General features: G+C 41.8%; 1 protein-coding gene across 15 annotated transcripts in view; it reads left to right on the forward strand.

Annotated features, from left to right (window-relative positions):
- LOC102569719 (ABC-type organic anion transporter ABCA8) overlaps window positions 1–17875 on the forward strand; it is a 68557-nt gene that overhangs the window by 13974 nt on the left and 36708 nt on the right. For 7 of the 15 annotated variants that reach the window (XM_059732025.1, XM_059732029.1, XM_059732028.1 and 4 more), the window contains 9 exons: window positions 302–4350; window positions 6002–6124; window positions 7217–7355; window positions 9429–9636; window positions 11628–11786; window positions 12625–12725; window positions 13627–13853; window positions 15803–15941; window positions 17474–17659. In XM_059732025.1, coding sequence (XP_059588008.1) covers window positions 7254–7355; window positions 9429–9636; window positions 11628–11786; window positions 12625–12725; window positions 13627–13853; window positions 15803–15941; window positions 17474–17659 — 1122 coding nt within the window. In that variant the 5' untranslated portion in view covers window positions 302–4350; window positions 6002–6124; window positions 7217–7253. Of the gene's footprint in view, window positions 1–301; window positions 4351–4385; window positions 5504–6001; window positions 6125–7216; window positions 7356–9428; window positions 9637–10849; window positions 11059–11627; window positions 11787–12624; window positions 12726–13626; window positions 13854–15802; window positions 15942–17473; window positions 17660–17875 lie in introns of those variants that run through there. The other 8 variants (XM_014601849.3, XM_059732027.1, XM_014601848.3 and 5 more) reach the window with 8 other exon arrangements.

The raw sequence follows: 17875 nt of genomic DNA on the forward strand, positions 1-17875 counted from the left end.
GGCTTGAAAATGCATCTTGGAGAATGTATGTAAATTGAATGTCACTAGAAACCCACTAGAGAGGAAGAAGGTCTTTCCCAAGTGTGACTCCAGAGCTTTGGTGTTGCCAATTTACAGGACAACACGTTGTTGGTGCACTGAGAAGTAGCACTGAGATCAGCACAAAGCTATTCAGGGTGGAATTCATTTTTTGGGACAAGTGGAAGCTCATCAATTGCTTTACAAAATAAATGCCAAATGTTCCTAAGTCTTTAGTCCTGTGCTGGGAAAATTACAAGAACCTTCTCATTGTCTGTTTCAGGCGTTCTTGGACCTTTCCCGAGAGCAAGCGAAGGACAACTTTGATCTGGCTTTGGATGGAAATTATGGTTGGAAACAATCAGGAAGAGCCATAAAAATATTAATTCCTTTCATTTATGATTTAATCAGTATTTTTAATCTTCATAATTTGACAGCATGTATATTTTCTATCAGTTGAATGTGATCACGTCAGTAGCAAGATGTCTGGCCTGTAGCGCTGCAGCTTTCATATTTTTGGGAGAGAAAATATCTTTCCCAAATGTATGTTCTCTTTTCATGGAAGTTTGTCTTTAATAGGTTAAATATGTGGATATTCTTAAGATAAATAGCTTTGAATATCCTAAGTAGCAAATGAAGAACAAGTCAGCAAAAATACAGGTGGGCTCTGAAGAGGATATGGGTTTGGATGAATGAAACCAAGAACAGAAAAGGAAGACCTTTTTAGGGCCTTATTTAAAAACATTCCCAATCTCCACCATCCAAATGTGATTCTGAGCCTGAATTGTTAATTAGTGGAGCTCTGTCAATAGAACAACTCCAGTATACTCACACTTGAGAAACTGCCCTCCATTTTTATAAGTAGTATGCAAACTGTGCAACCCATATGTTGTGCTTGATTTGACCCTGGGGCATTTAAATAACTAGTCAAAGAAGCATCTGTATCATTAGCAATTGCATTTGAGAATTGATAGAGCACAAAGGAGGTCCTAAACAACTAGAGAGGAGCAATACAGTACCTATCTTTATGAAGTAAGGGAAAGGAAGACTCTAGGATTCATAGATCTCTCTTTCTATCTGCAATAGCTGAATCTTATTATTATAAAGTCAGTTTGCCAAGACCAAACTGTTACGCTTATGAATTTTGTGGATAACAAGCTGAGAGAGGTAACAGACATTTTTGTCAATAGGATTATCCCCAGACTATTGTATCATACATCATGCCACTCGACTTGGCACTGGTGAGACCTCACCTGGGCCCCACACTTCAAGAAGGATATGAACAGATTGGAAAATTCCAGCGGAGAGTGACAAAAATGATTAGAGGTCCATGAAGCATGACTTATGAAGAAAAGCTGAAAAGCTGAACTAGTGTTATTTAGTTTGGAGAAGAGAAGACTGGAGAGCAGGGGGGGTTGGAATTTGATACGAGACTTCAAATACCTGTAGGGCGGTTATAAAGAGGGTGGAGACTGGCTTTTCTCTGTGGTCATAAGAGACAGAACAAGGAGTGATGGCCTCAAGCTGCAGCAGGGGAAATTATGAAACTTTTTGGTGATGAGGGTGGTCAAGCATTGCAACAGGCGACCTAGAGAAGCTGTGGGATTTCCATCCATGGAAATTTAAGAGCAGGTTAGGCAGCCCCTTGGCTGGGATGGTTGAGTCAGGGAAGTTCCTGCTAATGACCTCACGAGGTCCCTTCCAACACTACTTTACTATGAACTTACACGAATATAGCCATACTGGTTGTGTAAGCCTCTTAGATGGCCAGTATGTAAAGTTTGTAAAGATTTTGTCATTGGCTAGGAGGCATCTGCCTGAAAGAAAGAAACTCTATATTCACAGAACAGGTTGAGTGTAAGGGTTGGCAAGTTGAGGGGGGGGATGTCCTCTGTAATCCTCAGCTGGACGGTGGGTCTTAGAAATCATTGAGACTCAGCACACTTCAACATGAAGTCATTTCAAAGGGCAACTATGGTTTCAATAAAAAAGCAGGTTTTTACTGGCTGAATACAAAAATAAATGGAAAACTGTATTTTAATATAAATATGCGATAGGCCAATATTTCTATGCATGCCACTTTATGAGATCTGATTAGAGAATATCCAAATATTGGTCCAGATTATCCATTTGCAGAGAAAGAGTCAATTGGCAGTACACTGGCTCTCTTCCCTAGTTCTGGCCCGCCTCGGACCCAGGCTGGTTTACTCTGTCCGGTTGGCCAAAAACATTGCCAACTGCTGTTGCACAGAAGTGCAAACGTACTGAAGCGAAAACTAATATTATCTTGCATTTGGTCACGTGAAACAACTTCCTGATTTCAGTCCGTGCAGTTTTCCAGAGGAACGGCCTTACAGTTTTTATCCTCAAGGAATATGAACCACAAAACTGAATAATGATTATGAACAAGGTCACTGTTTACATTTTTTAAGTTTGTTGTTTTTATTCTCAAACCTCTGGATTTTAGACTTGACTTTGCCATATGAATATATATCTATTTATCTCAAAAAGCAAGCATCCAAGGTTCCAGCAGTACTATAGTTACCATGTACACCTTTCTCCCTAAAAGCAGCCTCCCAAAATTGGGCTGTGTGCGTCTTAAGTAGGGAAGCTGATTCTTCTTTGCTGGAGTAGAAGAAAGCCTGGAGACACCAGTAAGCTGCCAAGACAGCTTTCATTTGTCTATGGCTCATCAAGAAGGGGCATGATCCTACACTAACCACCTCACAGCCATAGCTGTTGGCTGCGTGCTATAGCTTGTGCCTGAAACAGCAAGGGAGCTCTTGTATGCAGTCTCTGTCTTGATGAGACTTGTGGTGCAGAAACAGACCTTTCTTTATACAAGTTCCTGTAAAGACCTATTTACAATAAAGATGTAACAGAATTGTTATTGCCCCCTTGCCCCCCAAGGGTCTGAAGCCTAACCTTGTGTGGCACAGGGTATGTCCTCCTAGAAACATAAAGTGTCCAGAAAGTGTGTCATCCCACAAGGCAATCTGGGTGAGGCAGCCAGAAGTTCCCAGGACATCCTGTGTTTCCAAAAGGACTTACTCTGTCGCATAATCAGCCATGACTCTGGGACAAATCTTTTTTTTGCTCCATTCTGCCTTCCAAATACAAGGTAGGTGTCTTATTTGGGTGTGATATGTAAGACAACATGGCCTTAAACATTACAACAAAATATACTGCATTGCAAACCTGTTAAGAGATATGAGCATTGATGAGGTGGAAATTTGTTCGTTCAAAATTATCAGCTGTCTCTGTTGCTCATATGATAATCAGAAAGATCATGTTCTCTTTCAGATAGTGATACTATGTTCTCTTCTCATTTCCTTTTCCTCTATTATCCAAGAGTGGATCCTGCCACTACTTTTTCTTTGCCTGGTGTACTTGGTAGTATTACGTCCTTCACACGATTGCTGGGGCCCTTCAGGCTTGGGGTTTGGCCTTTGTGCTTAGCTTAAGCTGTGTGCTTAGCTTGAACTGTGGTCAAAACATGCACCCAGTGAAAAGGAGCAGATGGAAAAGTACTGTTTCCTATTTGGCAGACATAAGCAAGTTTATTAATAAGCAGTAAGGTGAAGGCTTACGCTAATTTTATGTAATGAGAATTGCAAGGTATCTGGTATATCAAGAGAGATGAGAGAGCGTACCCTTCGCAACCTGCCCCTGAAAGAGCCGGTCACTGATCCAAGATTCAGAACTGGGACAAAGGAGTCGGGAAGCCCAGACGTGACCTGGCCCGGCCATCCAGTGATGTTATGTTCATTATATCTTGGGGTGGTGAACATGTTGTATTGCTCTTGACTAACTCCAGTAATAGACTTGTAACAGCTAAAGGCTGAATAAATGTAGTATTGTTTTATAAGCAGGGATCTGCAATCAAAATGAAACACCCTAATGTGTTTCATTTTGATCATGAAAAAATGTGCAATTTGGGTTAATTTTTTCCTCCAAAAAAATTGTTTTTATCATAGAAAACCAGGATCCCTATTTATGAGCAACCGTGTCCTAATCTTGGAATTAACATCTGGAACAAGGCCCAAAATAATGATACTGGACGTAACAGGATGAAACGCCAGATGCTTTTCTTAGACCACCAGAATCTCCATGATGTCTGAATGTATGCCATCTAATTCAGGAGCATAAGGGAGGTTTTCCCCTTGCTTGCCATCCTGGCAAACTCTCAACCCATTTTCTGAATGTCAAGCTATTTTCTCCCGGGCTGATGCCTCCTGGCACATGACAAACAATCCTGCAAACTCAGTTCCACTATCTGTGACATCCATGCCTTTGGTGATGTGTATGCAGCACTTCTGCACATAAGTCAATGTAAGCATGTATCCTGATTGCTTTCAGTAGGAGTCAAATCAAACACAGGAGTTAACTCAGAAAGTTGTCTGCTTGTACCCAGATCACCTGTGAGGTTTCTGGGGCACTGTGCCTCCTGGGGTCTATGACTTCAAGACCGTCTTGCTGTTTCGATTCTTTCAGAGTCATAACCCCAAGATTTTGAGTGTCTCTGTTGAAGACCTGGAAGCCTTAGGTCCTATAGTCTGGGTCTTGGCTTAGGCAAGAAGTCATTTTTATAACTTCATCTTTTTAATAAAGCATGACCGTATTCATCTGGGGCAAGGGCATGACTCCAACTCCTCACCCTTTGCCCCCTTCCCTAGCAGTCATATCTCTTCTGTCTTTTAATGCAATTTAATCTTCACACTACTCTGCTGTTCAGTCTGCATTGCTACCACCAGCCTCGAGAGCTTAGTTGGGAACCAATGTGAGCATCCCTAGCTCGGTAGTTTAACTGCTGCTGTCCAGCTGGAATTAGAAAAAACCTCTATGTTTAACGTACCATGACGAGAAAATCAAACTTCTGTTTGTTGTGCTTTGTATGGTAAGAAGCAAAGGAAATTTCCCATCTGCTGCGGTTACTGTTTCAGAAGTGTTTTCTAAAATAGTAACTGCAAACAAAGCTGTCCTACAGATAAAAACCAAGCTGGACATTGCTCCCCTGTTTCCCCACACTGACATGTTGCAATCCTTTTGAAGTTAGGTCTGGCTTGCATACAGGGAAGTAATCGATTTTAAAAAACACATTTGGGGAATTCTTTTCTTGCCTCCCACTCTCCCCTTCATGCATAAGAAATGTCAAGTGCTTCCCAGCTAACTTTTGAGAGAGACCTCCGTCAGGCACGTCAACAGAAATGCGTTCTCTCACCTTTATATAAAGGGAGAAATGCAAAGAGCTGCCAAGGAGGAAGGCTCTCAGGGGGTAGGAGAGGGGAAGCCAATGAAACACAAAGCGGTCACGTGGGGTTTGCAACTGCTAACAGTAGGGGGAAAATGCCTCTTCACAGAAAAGCACGAAGAGCCATTGCTTTGATTTCAAAATATATCCCAAGAAAACTGCTTTTTTCTGCATTGCTTTTACTGCTATTAGAAGGCAAATATTCCTGATTCCTCTTAAATTGTTGGCTTTAAGGTAGGAGTTCTCTTTTTCTACTGCACTGTCTTAATCAAATGTGAAAACATCCAATAACTAATACTTGACTAATACTTGACTAATACATCCAATAACTTGAAAAGTAAAGCTGTGCCACTCTGTGCAGTACAAGCTATGCTGGAAAGAACTGTCCATACTTATTGTTGCAGCTTTGGGTTTAGTCAGGTCGGTATCTATAAATAAGAGAAACATTAGGAGAGTGATGGTGACATTCCTCACTCAGTTTGAACCAGTTGTCCAGCTCTTATTTGTGTGTCTGGACTGGAAGACAATGTGAAGTTATTTTTGGTATGCATTTGCCTGCTGTGCTTTTGCCCACGCACAGGCAACACAACACAAAGTTTGTCTTTTCCAAGCACATTTGTAAAGCTGCAAAGGAGTGAATGTTTATATAACTCTTATATAAATCTTCATGACTATTTTTGTTGTCTTCTTTCTGGGTATTAATTTTTACTTTTGCTCTTTTTCTTGGGGCAGAGTTGTGGTTTGTCTGTGACCTGTGAATGGATGCGATGTCTAAAATGTACGTCTGAATAGCCTGGGTCCCTCCCTGATTTTTTTTTTTACTGAAAAAATAAGCATTCACCATAAAGATAAAAGGTAAAGTTCTGCGTTCTTAGAAGGCAGTTGTTCTCTCTTTGAGGTTTTTCTAATGGAGGAAGGAGGCTCACCATGTGCAATTCTTTTTCATAACCAAGTTTTTTGTAATCTCTGCCGATGACTTGCTTCAATTGCACACAACATTAGTAGCAGTGCCCTCCGTTATTAGATGACTGAAGCCATTTACAGCTGCCTCAGCTGATCTTGATGGAGAATCTGCTCTTTCAGTTAATGTAGCAGATCTTTCTAGCCTGCCTAGTAGACAGACGTTCACTGCAATAACAATAATAATGCAACTAAAATTGTAATGAATTGTTATGTCACATTTACTTTTTTGCTAATCCAGAATATAATACTATAGAAGCAGTCTATGAAAGCATAAAGCACATTTTTATTTTCTTTCTCTGAAATAGTGTGTGCTATTTTCTATCAGTTTTCATCCCCAAGTTAAAACCAAAGAGCCAAGAGTGAAAAGGATTTTTTTTAGTATTAGTAGAATAAATAGAAATCTGAATCCATTGCACTTGTTCATGTTAAACATGCAAAAACACAGAAAGGAGTGGGGGGCCATGTTACTTCCAGTATTTAACATCGTGTTCGGGTATTCTCCACTGGTTTAGTCAGCAACATCTGAACACAAGCATTGCCAGAAGTGCTTCAGAGGAAGGTGAACAAAGTATCTAAAGAACAAAATATGCATTAGGGTAAAAAACATACTTCCTGACTCCTCCAAGTGATCAGTGAAGCCCCTAAACCATGGGATTTGGTTAGTCACTGTCTAAATGCAGAACCAGAAGCCTTGCGTGCAGTGCTGGGAATCCCAAAAGTCATTGCCTTTTGCTTATAAAAGCTATGCTGCGGAGATGGTCCTTGAGTTAAGGCATGACCCAAGGAGTTGGGACATCTGAATTTGATTTCTCTGCCACCGCCGACTTCTTTGCATGAACGAATTGTGGCAAGCAATTTCAATTCTTTCTCCTTCACTAAAATGGGAGTAATAGCTACCTTTGCAAAGTGCCGTAATATTCCCGGATGAAAGGACTGCACACGCAAAACTATATATATTCTTCTTTTTCTGCTTTGTTTTTTTAGAAGACTCCTGCTTTTGCTTTTCTATCTAGAGTAAAAAATGCAGACACTTCGGAGAAAGAAGAGCATGTACCAGCAAACTAAAGTTCTCTTATGGAAAAATGTGCTTATCAAATGGAGGATGAAGAAAAAAAGCTGTCAGGTGAGCGCAAAAAGAAAATTTAGGAAGCAAATTAAAAGCACTTAAATAGAATGCTTTTTTTTTTCTTAGCTGAAAGAGCTAAGTGGGTGGGGTGGGGGGGTTAATTAACTGATGTAGTTTGTGTTCAAAGTAAAAAAAAAAAAAAAAAAAGTATTTGAAAAGTCCCAGTGAGGCAGTTCTCTTTGTGCAGTTCATGCGTTGTTAAAGCTTTTTTTTTTCTATTGATCTTAGGTCTTTCTCGTATCCATACCATAATGTAAATGTTCAATAGCAAACATTCATAATGCCAGCTCTTCGCTATTGTCAGGCATTCAAAGACTTGATCGTGTTGATATAGTGATCTGAAAAACACGAGAGTTCAGCTACTATTTTTCACTTATAAAACCTCCAGACTGATTTTGGCCACGTGACAAAAACAACATGTTTTGACTTGCTAGATAGTATTGCTGGTCATATTTGCACTGCCAGGTGTCAGATTTTAAAACTTTAACTAGTGATAATAGCAAGTTATGACTGAAGTTCAAGTAACTTTTGAATTCCATGACAAACTAGAAAAATTCAACCGTTGTTTAACAACAAACAGGTGGTGAAAGGAAAGGCTACTGAAATCAGAGTAGCTGGGTGGGGGTCAGGAGGATAGGCACAGTGTGGGCTGACATTATATTGCTAATTCTTCTCTAGTATTCAGGACTCAGCATCCCTGCCTGAAAAGGGGGTATGAGTGAGCTAGGCTGTGAATTTACAGTAAGGCCATTTTTACACCTGGTTTGTACTGAGTTTAAAGGTTGCCCTCAAATGCCCTACGCAACAAAAGCTCCCCCTTCCCTAGCTGCGTTTCCTACCTATTCTGCACAGAGGCATGACGAGAGAGACAAGTAATGGGCAGACTGAAAAGGGAACTCAAGCAGAGCCATTGCAGGAATCATACTCATTACTTGTTGCTCCTTCTGTACTCAGTTCTCATAACCAGCAGTAGGGTCTAGAAATGGATCTTGCGATAGATTTCTTCTTTCTCCCACCTTACTTACCTTAGGTGGGTGCTGAACACTTGACACACAGTATTTCACCCCAGAAGTACTGTACAGGTTTCCCTTGCCAACCACTGGGGTTAGGTTCCTGAAAGGTCCCATGGTTAGCAAGACAAAGGACTAATGGGAAAAAATGGCAGGTGGTGGGCTGATGCGCAGCCATGGAAAACCGTGGTTAGTCAAAACTGAATACCGTGGTAGCCAAAATAGTATATAGAATATTAAGTGTGGATACTCAAAACTGTGGTTGGTGAAGGAAATCTGTATTACATAGTGCTGGCCAGAAAATGGATCTCCTCCCCCCCTCGTCCCCCCTGAAAATTGGATAAAGAGCATTCAAGTTTTCATTTTTAAAACTGTGACAGCCCCAAACCTGTATTTTTTGTTTTATTTTTTGGGGGCTTTTTATCTTTCAATTTGTCGATACAATCCTAAAAAAGCAGTATTTTTTCTAATGGAAATATGGCATGATTCATCAGAAGCATAGATCAATTGAAAACTATTTCAATTTTTTCTTCATTAAAAAAGTAGTGTGGTCGAGGTTTGATCAGATCAACATGCAGCAGACCTTTGCAAGTGGGTGCGCACCTGGGCCACACTCCACATGTACGCTTGTTGCACATCTGAATATTACATATTGGAGGAAACACTTTAGAGATTTATCACGCACATTATTTAATATGAATACATGTGTTTATAGATTAAACTGCCTGTTCTCTACAGCTAATATTACTGCAATCCTGAGACAATACAAAGCAATTTCTGCCTGGTGTTTTCTCATTTTCAAACAACTGTAAACAACAATATAAAATGTTGATCATAAATGGCGTCTGCATTTGCAACTTTAAAGTTCATTCTTTGTATTCCCAAAGGTAGGGATTTTAGACTTGACTTTACCCTCCTAGGCTCTAGTAATGTTAAAAGTTATGAAAAATTGTAATACCAGTACATACAAAAAGGATAATATAGAAAATTGTTCTGAGTCATATTCTCTTTCAGGTTATTATATCATGTTCTCCTTGCATTTTTTTTTCCTATTACACAGGAATGGATCCTCTCATTACTTTTCCTTCCTGTTGTGTACCTAGTAACATTGTACTATTCTCCTCCAATTGATGAAATACCTCACGCTTTCCTCGGACACTTAGATGATCCTGTCTTCAGTGCTACTGGGGTTACAGTTGCCTATACCCCAGTGACAAACACTACGAGACAAATAATGAATAAGGTGGCATTTGACTCTGTCATGAAAGGTATGTCATGTCTGTCAAGTTTTACAACTTGCCTGGCTAGTACATAGAAGTCATCCTAATTTATCCATTATCACAACTAGGCATTATCCAGTACCTCTCATTTTCTTTTAGTGTAGTATGACGAGTATAACAAAAGGATATGACTAAGCCTAGCCCGGTAGTATTGAAGTACATGTTGGTTCATTCCTTTCAGGAAAGTTCATAAAATAATTAAATTTCCTAAGTATATTTAGCTGTCTGATCATGGAAGAACTAGACTGATTCCCAGTACTTCTTAATTTTAGACATTGCAGAAACTATTACTTCAATGATAGATGTAGTTTCAGGAAAAAAGCAGAGTGGAAATCACATGTGCTTGCACAGTGAAAGCCAAATGGAAATAAAATAAATTGATTACTGGCTGTCTGGCACTCCAGATAGCAGAGGTACTGTGAAGCCCCATATTTTGGACCCTAAGAAGAAAGAAATCTGAAACTTTCCTTAGTGTGATGTGATAGCATGTATTTCTTCATCATTTGTTGAGTGGAAAGCAAAGGCTTAGCCTGAGCCATAAAATTGTGATCCTGGTCCAGATACCAAACACCCAACAGTTTGAATCCAGAGAGACAAGGGCCACTAAAGAGGGAAGTTCAGACTTGTTTCTGCATTTGGATCCCACATTGTCACCTGCAGACATTTATGGATACTGTTAGGATCCAGGGTTTATGTTCAGAGACTTTCTAGTGAAAAGTGCCTTCTGATTGACTTCTGCAACATGGCTAACTACTAGGGCTGTGCAAAGCTTCGATCAATGATTTGATTTAGTGGAGATTCAGCCCGATTTGGCAGCCGAATCTCCGAATCCGAATCGAATCAGGAGACCCATTAATCTCTCCGAATTGAATCGGAAGCCTCTGAATTGATTCGGAGAGATTTAGAGAGAGATGATGATTTGGCCGTAGACGCAGCTTTATGTGTTTTTTCTACATACCGTTCCCATTCAGCCCCCTTTTCCCAGGGAAGGGATAAGTTCCTGATCTGATGCATTCCTCTGGGTAACTCCTTGCTGATGTCAATCATGCCAACAACCGCATGTGGAATAGCAATGGGCTTTCCCACGGAATGCCTAAGTAATGTAATTAAGAGATGGTGTTTGCCATACAGCTGAAGTCTTACTTAAGATGTAGTCGTTAATTAAGCAAGCAGGAACATAATAATATCTTTTTGTTTGCAGGCTTGTGAATGCTGGGGCAGATGGAGTGTCCCACAGGAGTGCAGGGGGGTCCTCTGCATGCTCAATGGCTGACCCAGTGCCTTCTGGGTCTGGAGGAGCACCCAAGGTCCCCCTGTGGCCAATCGCTGAGCCAGGGGCCTGTGGGGGGAGTCCCCCGCATGCTCAGCGTTGGACCCAGAAGTATTTCCAGTCCACTTCCGGATCTGCCAGTGAGTACGTGGGGGACCACCTTGCACTCCTGCGAGATGCTATATCCGCTCCACCATCTCAGCATTCACAAGCTGGGCCTGGTACCTTGAGGTACACAGAAAAAACGTATAAAGCTGCATCTGTGGCCGAATCACTGATTCTTTGAATCAGAATCAAAGCTTCAGATTCAGCTGAATCAATTTGGGACAGTGATCCAAATCAGCAAATCAAATCACTGTCCCCCCAAATTGGGCCAAATCTGAATTGAATACTGCCCACTTTGCACACTCCTACTAACTACCTGCCTTTGCTAGTGAAAAGATGATGTTTACAGTAGAGAAGGCCATACTCACAGTCAAATATTGTCTTCACTATTGATCCTAGCAAGAATCTCTTATTAAACTCTTCCAAGCTGATTAAATCTAAGGTGACTTCAGATATCTCCACACAGAACTGAGCAGAGAATAACACCACAAAGACTCTTCATTGAAGAGAGTCGCACCACAGACAGAACCAAAAGATGTAGGGATTTCCAGAGCTTGCATTTTTGAAGTCACTGATCAACATATTTGTTTTATATAAACCACAGGTATAACAACAGAAGCGGTAGAAGATGAAAAAGCCCTGGAAACGGCATGGGCTGAGAATGAAAGCATTGTAGGGGTTATATTTGAAGATGACTTTTCCTATCGCCTGAGGTTTGCTCCCAGATATGTGGCTATTCCAAATGAAAACTTGGGGGACATAGGTAATTCTAATTGAGATTCTTATTCAGAAAGGCAATTGATATGAATCAGCACGGCTCTGCTGGACCAGATCTGGCCCTTATCCTCTATATGATCAAATATTTTTATCGCCTAGAAATAACCACACGTTCAAGCCTGTTTTACTCTGTTAACAAAAAAAGCTATCTTGTAAAACATTTAGTCTTCTATTGACTTGAAATCTTCACGCCACTTGGTATGTTGCATTCAATGTCAGTCTCTTTTTTCTGTCTCATTATATAATTTCATGCATTAAAAATGGATGTAATGCCACATATGTTAATGTACCTGTTATGTACTATTTTTGTTCTCTGGTTTCTTGACAAATCTAAATCAAGCACATAAAACTAATGTCCCAAAAATTGCATCCATGCTCTTGTGAGCAGCCACGGTGAAACAGAAAAAATTTAATGTAGCATAAAGATTGTATCAACTTCTAACCTTGACCAGTGGTTGCTTAGGACAGGGCATTTAAGGTGATATTCTGTGGAAGCATCTACATTTCCATAGGCATTAAGCCAAACCGGTTTTGTTCCAGTTTGTTGTTGTTGTCATTAAATTGATGACAGCAATCAAGCACATTTCATTGAAAAACTTCCAACTTAGAGATTTAACATGTCCTAAAGAATTGAAATATTGCTCAGATGTGTAGCATAGGAAGTATCACAGTATCCTGTGTCATTGAAGAATGTGGGAGATTGCCCATAGTACATCTCAAATATGAGTAGTAAAGTGGGGAAAGGGATTTGCTGCTAGGCACATCCACTGCAATGGAGATTATTGCATATAGTTCGTGCAACTGATCTTTCATCTTGGCTGCAGATTCCTGTTACAATTTTTCTGAAAGTTACTGTGAAAGCCCAAGATACTGGTACAACGGATTTGTGTCTTTGCAGTCCAGCATTGATGCCGCCATCATAGAAGTAAGTGCAACTCCTGAGGTGACATTATTTTCTGTTTTCCAGAAAGTGAATTTTTCACCATGAGAATCATGGAGAGACCATTCCCGATGGTCCTAACCACTAAGTGAATTAAACTAGCAAAGGAAATAAGGAGAAAAGGAAAGACTGAAACAGTTCTCAGTGTATATACTAGCTAGCCATTGATGACTATTCTGTTAGCATCATAATAGCGTTGAGTTTTAAAGAGAGTTGGGAAGCGATGGCATTCAAGGGTTTTGTTGATCTCTTGTAGTGTCTTTCAAGAATGATGGGGGGCAGATGAGAAAGGGCAAAGGTGCCTGAGGAAAAACTGAAGTCCTGAGCTCTCATGCATCCACACAGCATGTACCCTACCTGCCTTAGGCTCTATATTGACTCCACATTTTGCAAAGTCCAGATCAAAATAACTCTGTAGTGGATTCCTGGCTTCTACACTGGTTTGTCACTGGGTCTCTTCCAGTGCACCCCATGAGACTTCACTATTAAGAGAGGATAGTAAGACAACCCACAGATATTTGCAGGCACACTGGACAGTCTTTCGAAACAAGACACTATTGATTAGTCAACTAGGTTACAATCCATAGAGTCCTTGCAAAACTTATATGCATGTCTCTTACCTAACTTGTGAGCTTTTGCTTCGTCAGTGAAGCAAAGTCCTCTTGGTTCTGGTTTTGGAAACTGATCTTGACAGTACCATTTTGTGTGCACTTGCCGGGGAAGACTGAAGTTTTCCAGGCCAGAAAGGAGGTTACAGCAGTAAAAGTATGAGGAGTTTGCTGTCACACCAACTGTCCCTATCAATATTCAGTGGCATATGAAACTCATCTTGCTGTACAAAAGTTAACCTGCATTAGCTAACTTTGCTAACTTTAATCCTTTTCAGGGCACAACAAGTCATTCTGTCTGGGAAGAAATGAAATCCATTGCTGGTGTCCGTATGAGATCATTAAACATCACGCCTACAATAACAGTGGAGTATTCATTTATCTTGATTACTCTTGTAATGTGTTTCTCTCCCTTTATGCACTTTTTGGCACTAAATATGACAAGCGAAAAAAGAAAGCACAAGGAATTGATGAAGATGATGGGGCTGCAGGACTCGGCATTCTGGTGAGTTGTTGAAGTAGCTAAAATGTGTGTGCTTGCAACAGTAAGTAAGTGTTTGCCAAAAGGAACGTATTCGCAATGAATGCAATGAACTGCTAGCTTCACTCCCTCCTGGGAACAAGAGGGACTGAAAAAAGCAAACAGACAGCAACTACAGGTAGAAATTAGGCCTGTGTGAAGCGGCTAGTATTTGCGTCAGATTCAGACTTGGCCGATTCGGGGGATAGCGATTCAATTTGGTGATTCGAATCACTGTCCCGATTTCAATTGGGCTGAATCTAATTTGGAGATTCGGCTCTTGCCGAATCTCCAAATCAGCCAGGCCCATCCCTGACCCACTCTCTCAGCCCAGCAATGGCTGCCCTGCCTGCCCCAGCTCCTGGCACTCGTTAAAAAATAAATCCCTGACTCAGCAGGTGCTGCTGGGGGGGGGACAACCACTGCCCCATGCTACACGGGGGGCTCTTGCAGAGCCCCCACTCCCTCTCCCCTTGCTCCCCCAGCCCTCCCATGGGTTCCCTACCCAGGCCAGCTCCGACCCTTTAAGAAAAAAAAACCCCAAGAAAAGCCTGGCATTCACCGCTCCTGCCGGCAGGGGGCATCCCAGCTGCCCCACACCATGTGGGAGGCTCTGCACAAGCCCCTGAAGCCCTGAGGCTGCTGCAGGAGCCGTGAGTCCTGGGGCTTTTTTTAGTTTTGTTTTTTTTCTTAAAGGGCCAGAGCTAGCCTGGGCAGGGCAGGCTGGAGGAACAGCAGGGGGGTTAGGGGGACTCATGTAGAGCCCCCCATGCAGCATGGGGCAGTGGGGGACAGCAGGTTTGCCTGGCAGCACTCAGTGAGCACTGGGGCTTTTTTTTAAAGTACTGAGCTGGGGCAGGGGGGCTGGGGGAGCAGGCAGGAGTGGGGGGGGCTCGGGGAGCAGTGGGGGCGAGTGGGCTGGCAGGGGTCCCCCCCATAGTCCCCTCCCCCCTCTCCCACTCCTGGTACTTACCAGTTCGGAGTCGGCTGCAGCTCCCTGCTGCAGCCACGAGGGACTGCCCAAATCACCAAAGCTCTCCAAATCTTTCCCAAAAATTCGGAAAGCTTTGAATCGATTCGGACCTTTGCATTGGTCCCCTGATTCGATTTGGATTCAAAGATTTAGCCACCGAATTGGGCCATATCTCCTCCAAATCGAATCAGCACCTGAAGCTTTGCACAGCCCTAGTGCAAATCTTTATGGGGAGACTGAGAACTGTGTGTGGAGAATGTAAAGAGGCTGTCACTTCAGAGCAAGTACCGACACACGTTGTTTGGAGTAGTTCATGCAGACTCACTCTATGATAGTTTATAGCTATTCTGAGGAAAAGCTGAAACGTTGACTCTCCTTGAAATTTTTTTTTTAAAAATAGCTAAAAAAAAACAAACCCCAACTCTCAGGCCTGGAGAAGATGGTGAGAAGGTATACCAGACAGCTCACCCTTCCTGGCTTGGGATTCTTTTCTTAGGGAGTGTGTGGGTTTGAGGTCTCTCACTAGATCTGTGGAAATACAGGCAGATTTGTAGTACAGCCACAGATGGTGACATCATTTTTTCCTAGCCATATCACACAGGGAGACCCAGCAGACTTAAGGTAATAGAAACCCATCTGACACTGAGGATCCTCTGATATCTGTGAGGCTTGAGAATATCCTGTTTTCTATGCAGTGTGGTTCAAACACCTCCTCCAATGGGGAGAAAACTCTGTCCGTCCCCATTCATCCCCCTTTTCCCAGGGAAAGGATAAGTTCCTGATCTGATGCATTTCTCTGGTTAACTCCTTGCTGATGTCAATGGTGCCAACAACCGTAGGTGGAATAGCAATGGGCTTTCCTATGGAATGCCTAAGTAATGTAATTAAAAGATGGTGTTTGCCATGCAGCTGAAGTCTTAATTAAGCAAGCAGGAACATAATAGTATCTTTTCATTTGCAGGCTCTCCTGGAGTTTGCTGTATGCCATCAATATTTCGATTATGTCCTGTGCATTGACAGCTATCTTTTTTAGTGAGTTTTTCCTCATGAGCAGTTTCTCTGCTGTCTGGCTTCTGTTTTTCCTTTATGGCATCTCATCCGTAAGTCTGAGTATAAATTTCTTTACCCTTCACATTAAAATGTCAGTAATAGCCTACATTGCTAATAGCTACAGGGCATATATGAGGGTGTCTCGGTACTGTAGCCTTTGCTTGGTCAGACCGATTAATTAAGCTGAGGACATCTCTTAAGGCCCCTCTACATGTTGCAGGCACTGTGTAGTTAACCAGTTTCCTTGAGACCAGCTACATGTGCAAAGTACTTATCATGCCATGAAAAGCTCCAAACTGCTATAAAGTTAGACCTCAACAATGTGTACTAACTTTATAGCTGGTTGCTATTCAGGTTGAATGTGCACATGTAGCAGGGTCTCCCCAGCTGCAGCTGCTCAAGCAGCTGTTGACTCTGGGTCCTGGCAGTACCTGAAGGTCCTTACATTATCCACCACCTATGGACATGCTGGGTAGCAACACAGCTGTGCCACCAGATATGTGGAATATGAGAACGTGATTGTAAAACCCTTATTTAATCACATTTTCAGATTCCACATGTGATTAAATGAGGGTTTGAAACTATGATATTCAGGATCTCCACTAACATTTTTCAAATGAATTCCATTCAGTTGAAATACACTTAGTGCAAATACAAATATTACTTGTTGAAGATGGTTAGCCATGTCCTTCTTTGAAAAGACACCCGCTGAATTACATTTTGCTTCCAGTATTGCCTTAAGCTTGAAGGTGAAATATTTTGGATCTCTTCAAAATTGTTTGGGTGTACTCAGCTAATCCTCTATCATTCTTTAACCCCATTCTTACTGCCAGATTAATTTTTCATCATTTTTGTGCGCTGTATATAGTACCGCATAAGAACAGAAATTACGATCCTGGTGGTTTGTTTAAAACTATTCCTTTGCTAGCAAAAGTCACTTGAAATCATAACATATATTAAGAATTTGAACAAAAAAGGAACTTAACCAAGGGGTAGTTTGAAATAACAAGAACTACTTTTTTTTTTAAGGGAGCCCTGCGGTGTTTTTGTATAGTTAGTGAAAATGATTGAGTATTGATTCTAGGATATAACCATGGGTAATTTTCTGTTTAAACTGCATACAGCAAGGCGAGTCATACATTTTTGTTAATGGGTCGTGTCTAGTGTGGCCATCTGTCCCATTTTTCCCAGGAGAGCCCTGGATTTTGGACATCAGTCCCAGGTGTGGGCCACAGATTAAAATGTGTGTCCTGGGCGCGAGGCATAGTCTGGCAAGGAAGGAAAGCAGCACCATGCCCCATGAAGGCAGCCAAGCAAGTACCACAGCTGCCCTGCTTGCCTGTGACAGCACGCTGCTCTGCCTCCACCTCTTCTTGCAGTGCACCGCTGATTTGGGAGGGGGGAAGAGGAAGGGGGCAGTGTCCTGAATGTCCTGTATTTCCAACCAGGAAGGGTAGCACCCTAGTCTTGTCATGGTTGAACATGTGCATCTCCTACTGACTCTCAAGTATCTCCTCCAGACCTGTTCTTACCTCAGAGCACTTCATTCACAGCCTCACCAAGAGCTCCTGTATCTTTACAGATCCACTTCGTCTTCCTGCTCAGTTCCCTCTTAAAGAAACATAAAACCACTGCCAACGTTGGGTTCCTCCTCACTTTCGCCTTTGGATTCCTGAGTCTTATTGTACTGCTGACAAAACTCCCCGCACCTTTGGAGATTGCTTTGGGACTCCTCTGCCCCTTTGCTTTTAATGTGGGATTTGCAAAGGTATGGAAGAGTGTTTGGGAAACTGTAACTAGGAGCTGGTTCTCTGAATAAGCTAGGTTCTTGACAAGCAGATTACAACTTATCTGTTACGGTGTTAGCTTTCAACGACTCCATTTGTTAGATGATACATAAGCACAGAGGCATAACTCCTGTCCCAAAGAATTTGTTGCGGTCTATTTGTCCCATGTTAGGTAAATAGAGAGCATTAGGTTGGAG

Source organism: Alligator mississippiensis, chromosome 8, assembly GCF_030867095.1.
Source record: "Alligator mississippiensis isolate rAllMis1 chromosome 8, rAllMis1, whole genome shotgun sequence".
Taxonomy (NCBI): domain Eukaryota; kingdom Metazoa; phylum Chordata; order Crocodylia; family Alligatoridae; genus Alligator; species Alligator mississippiensis.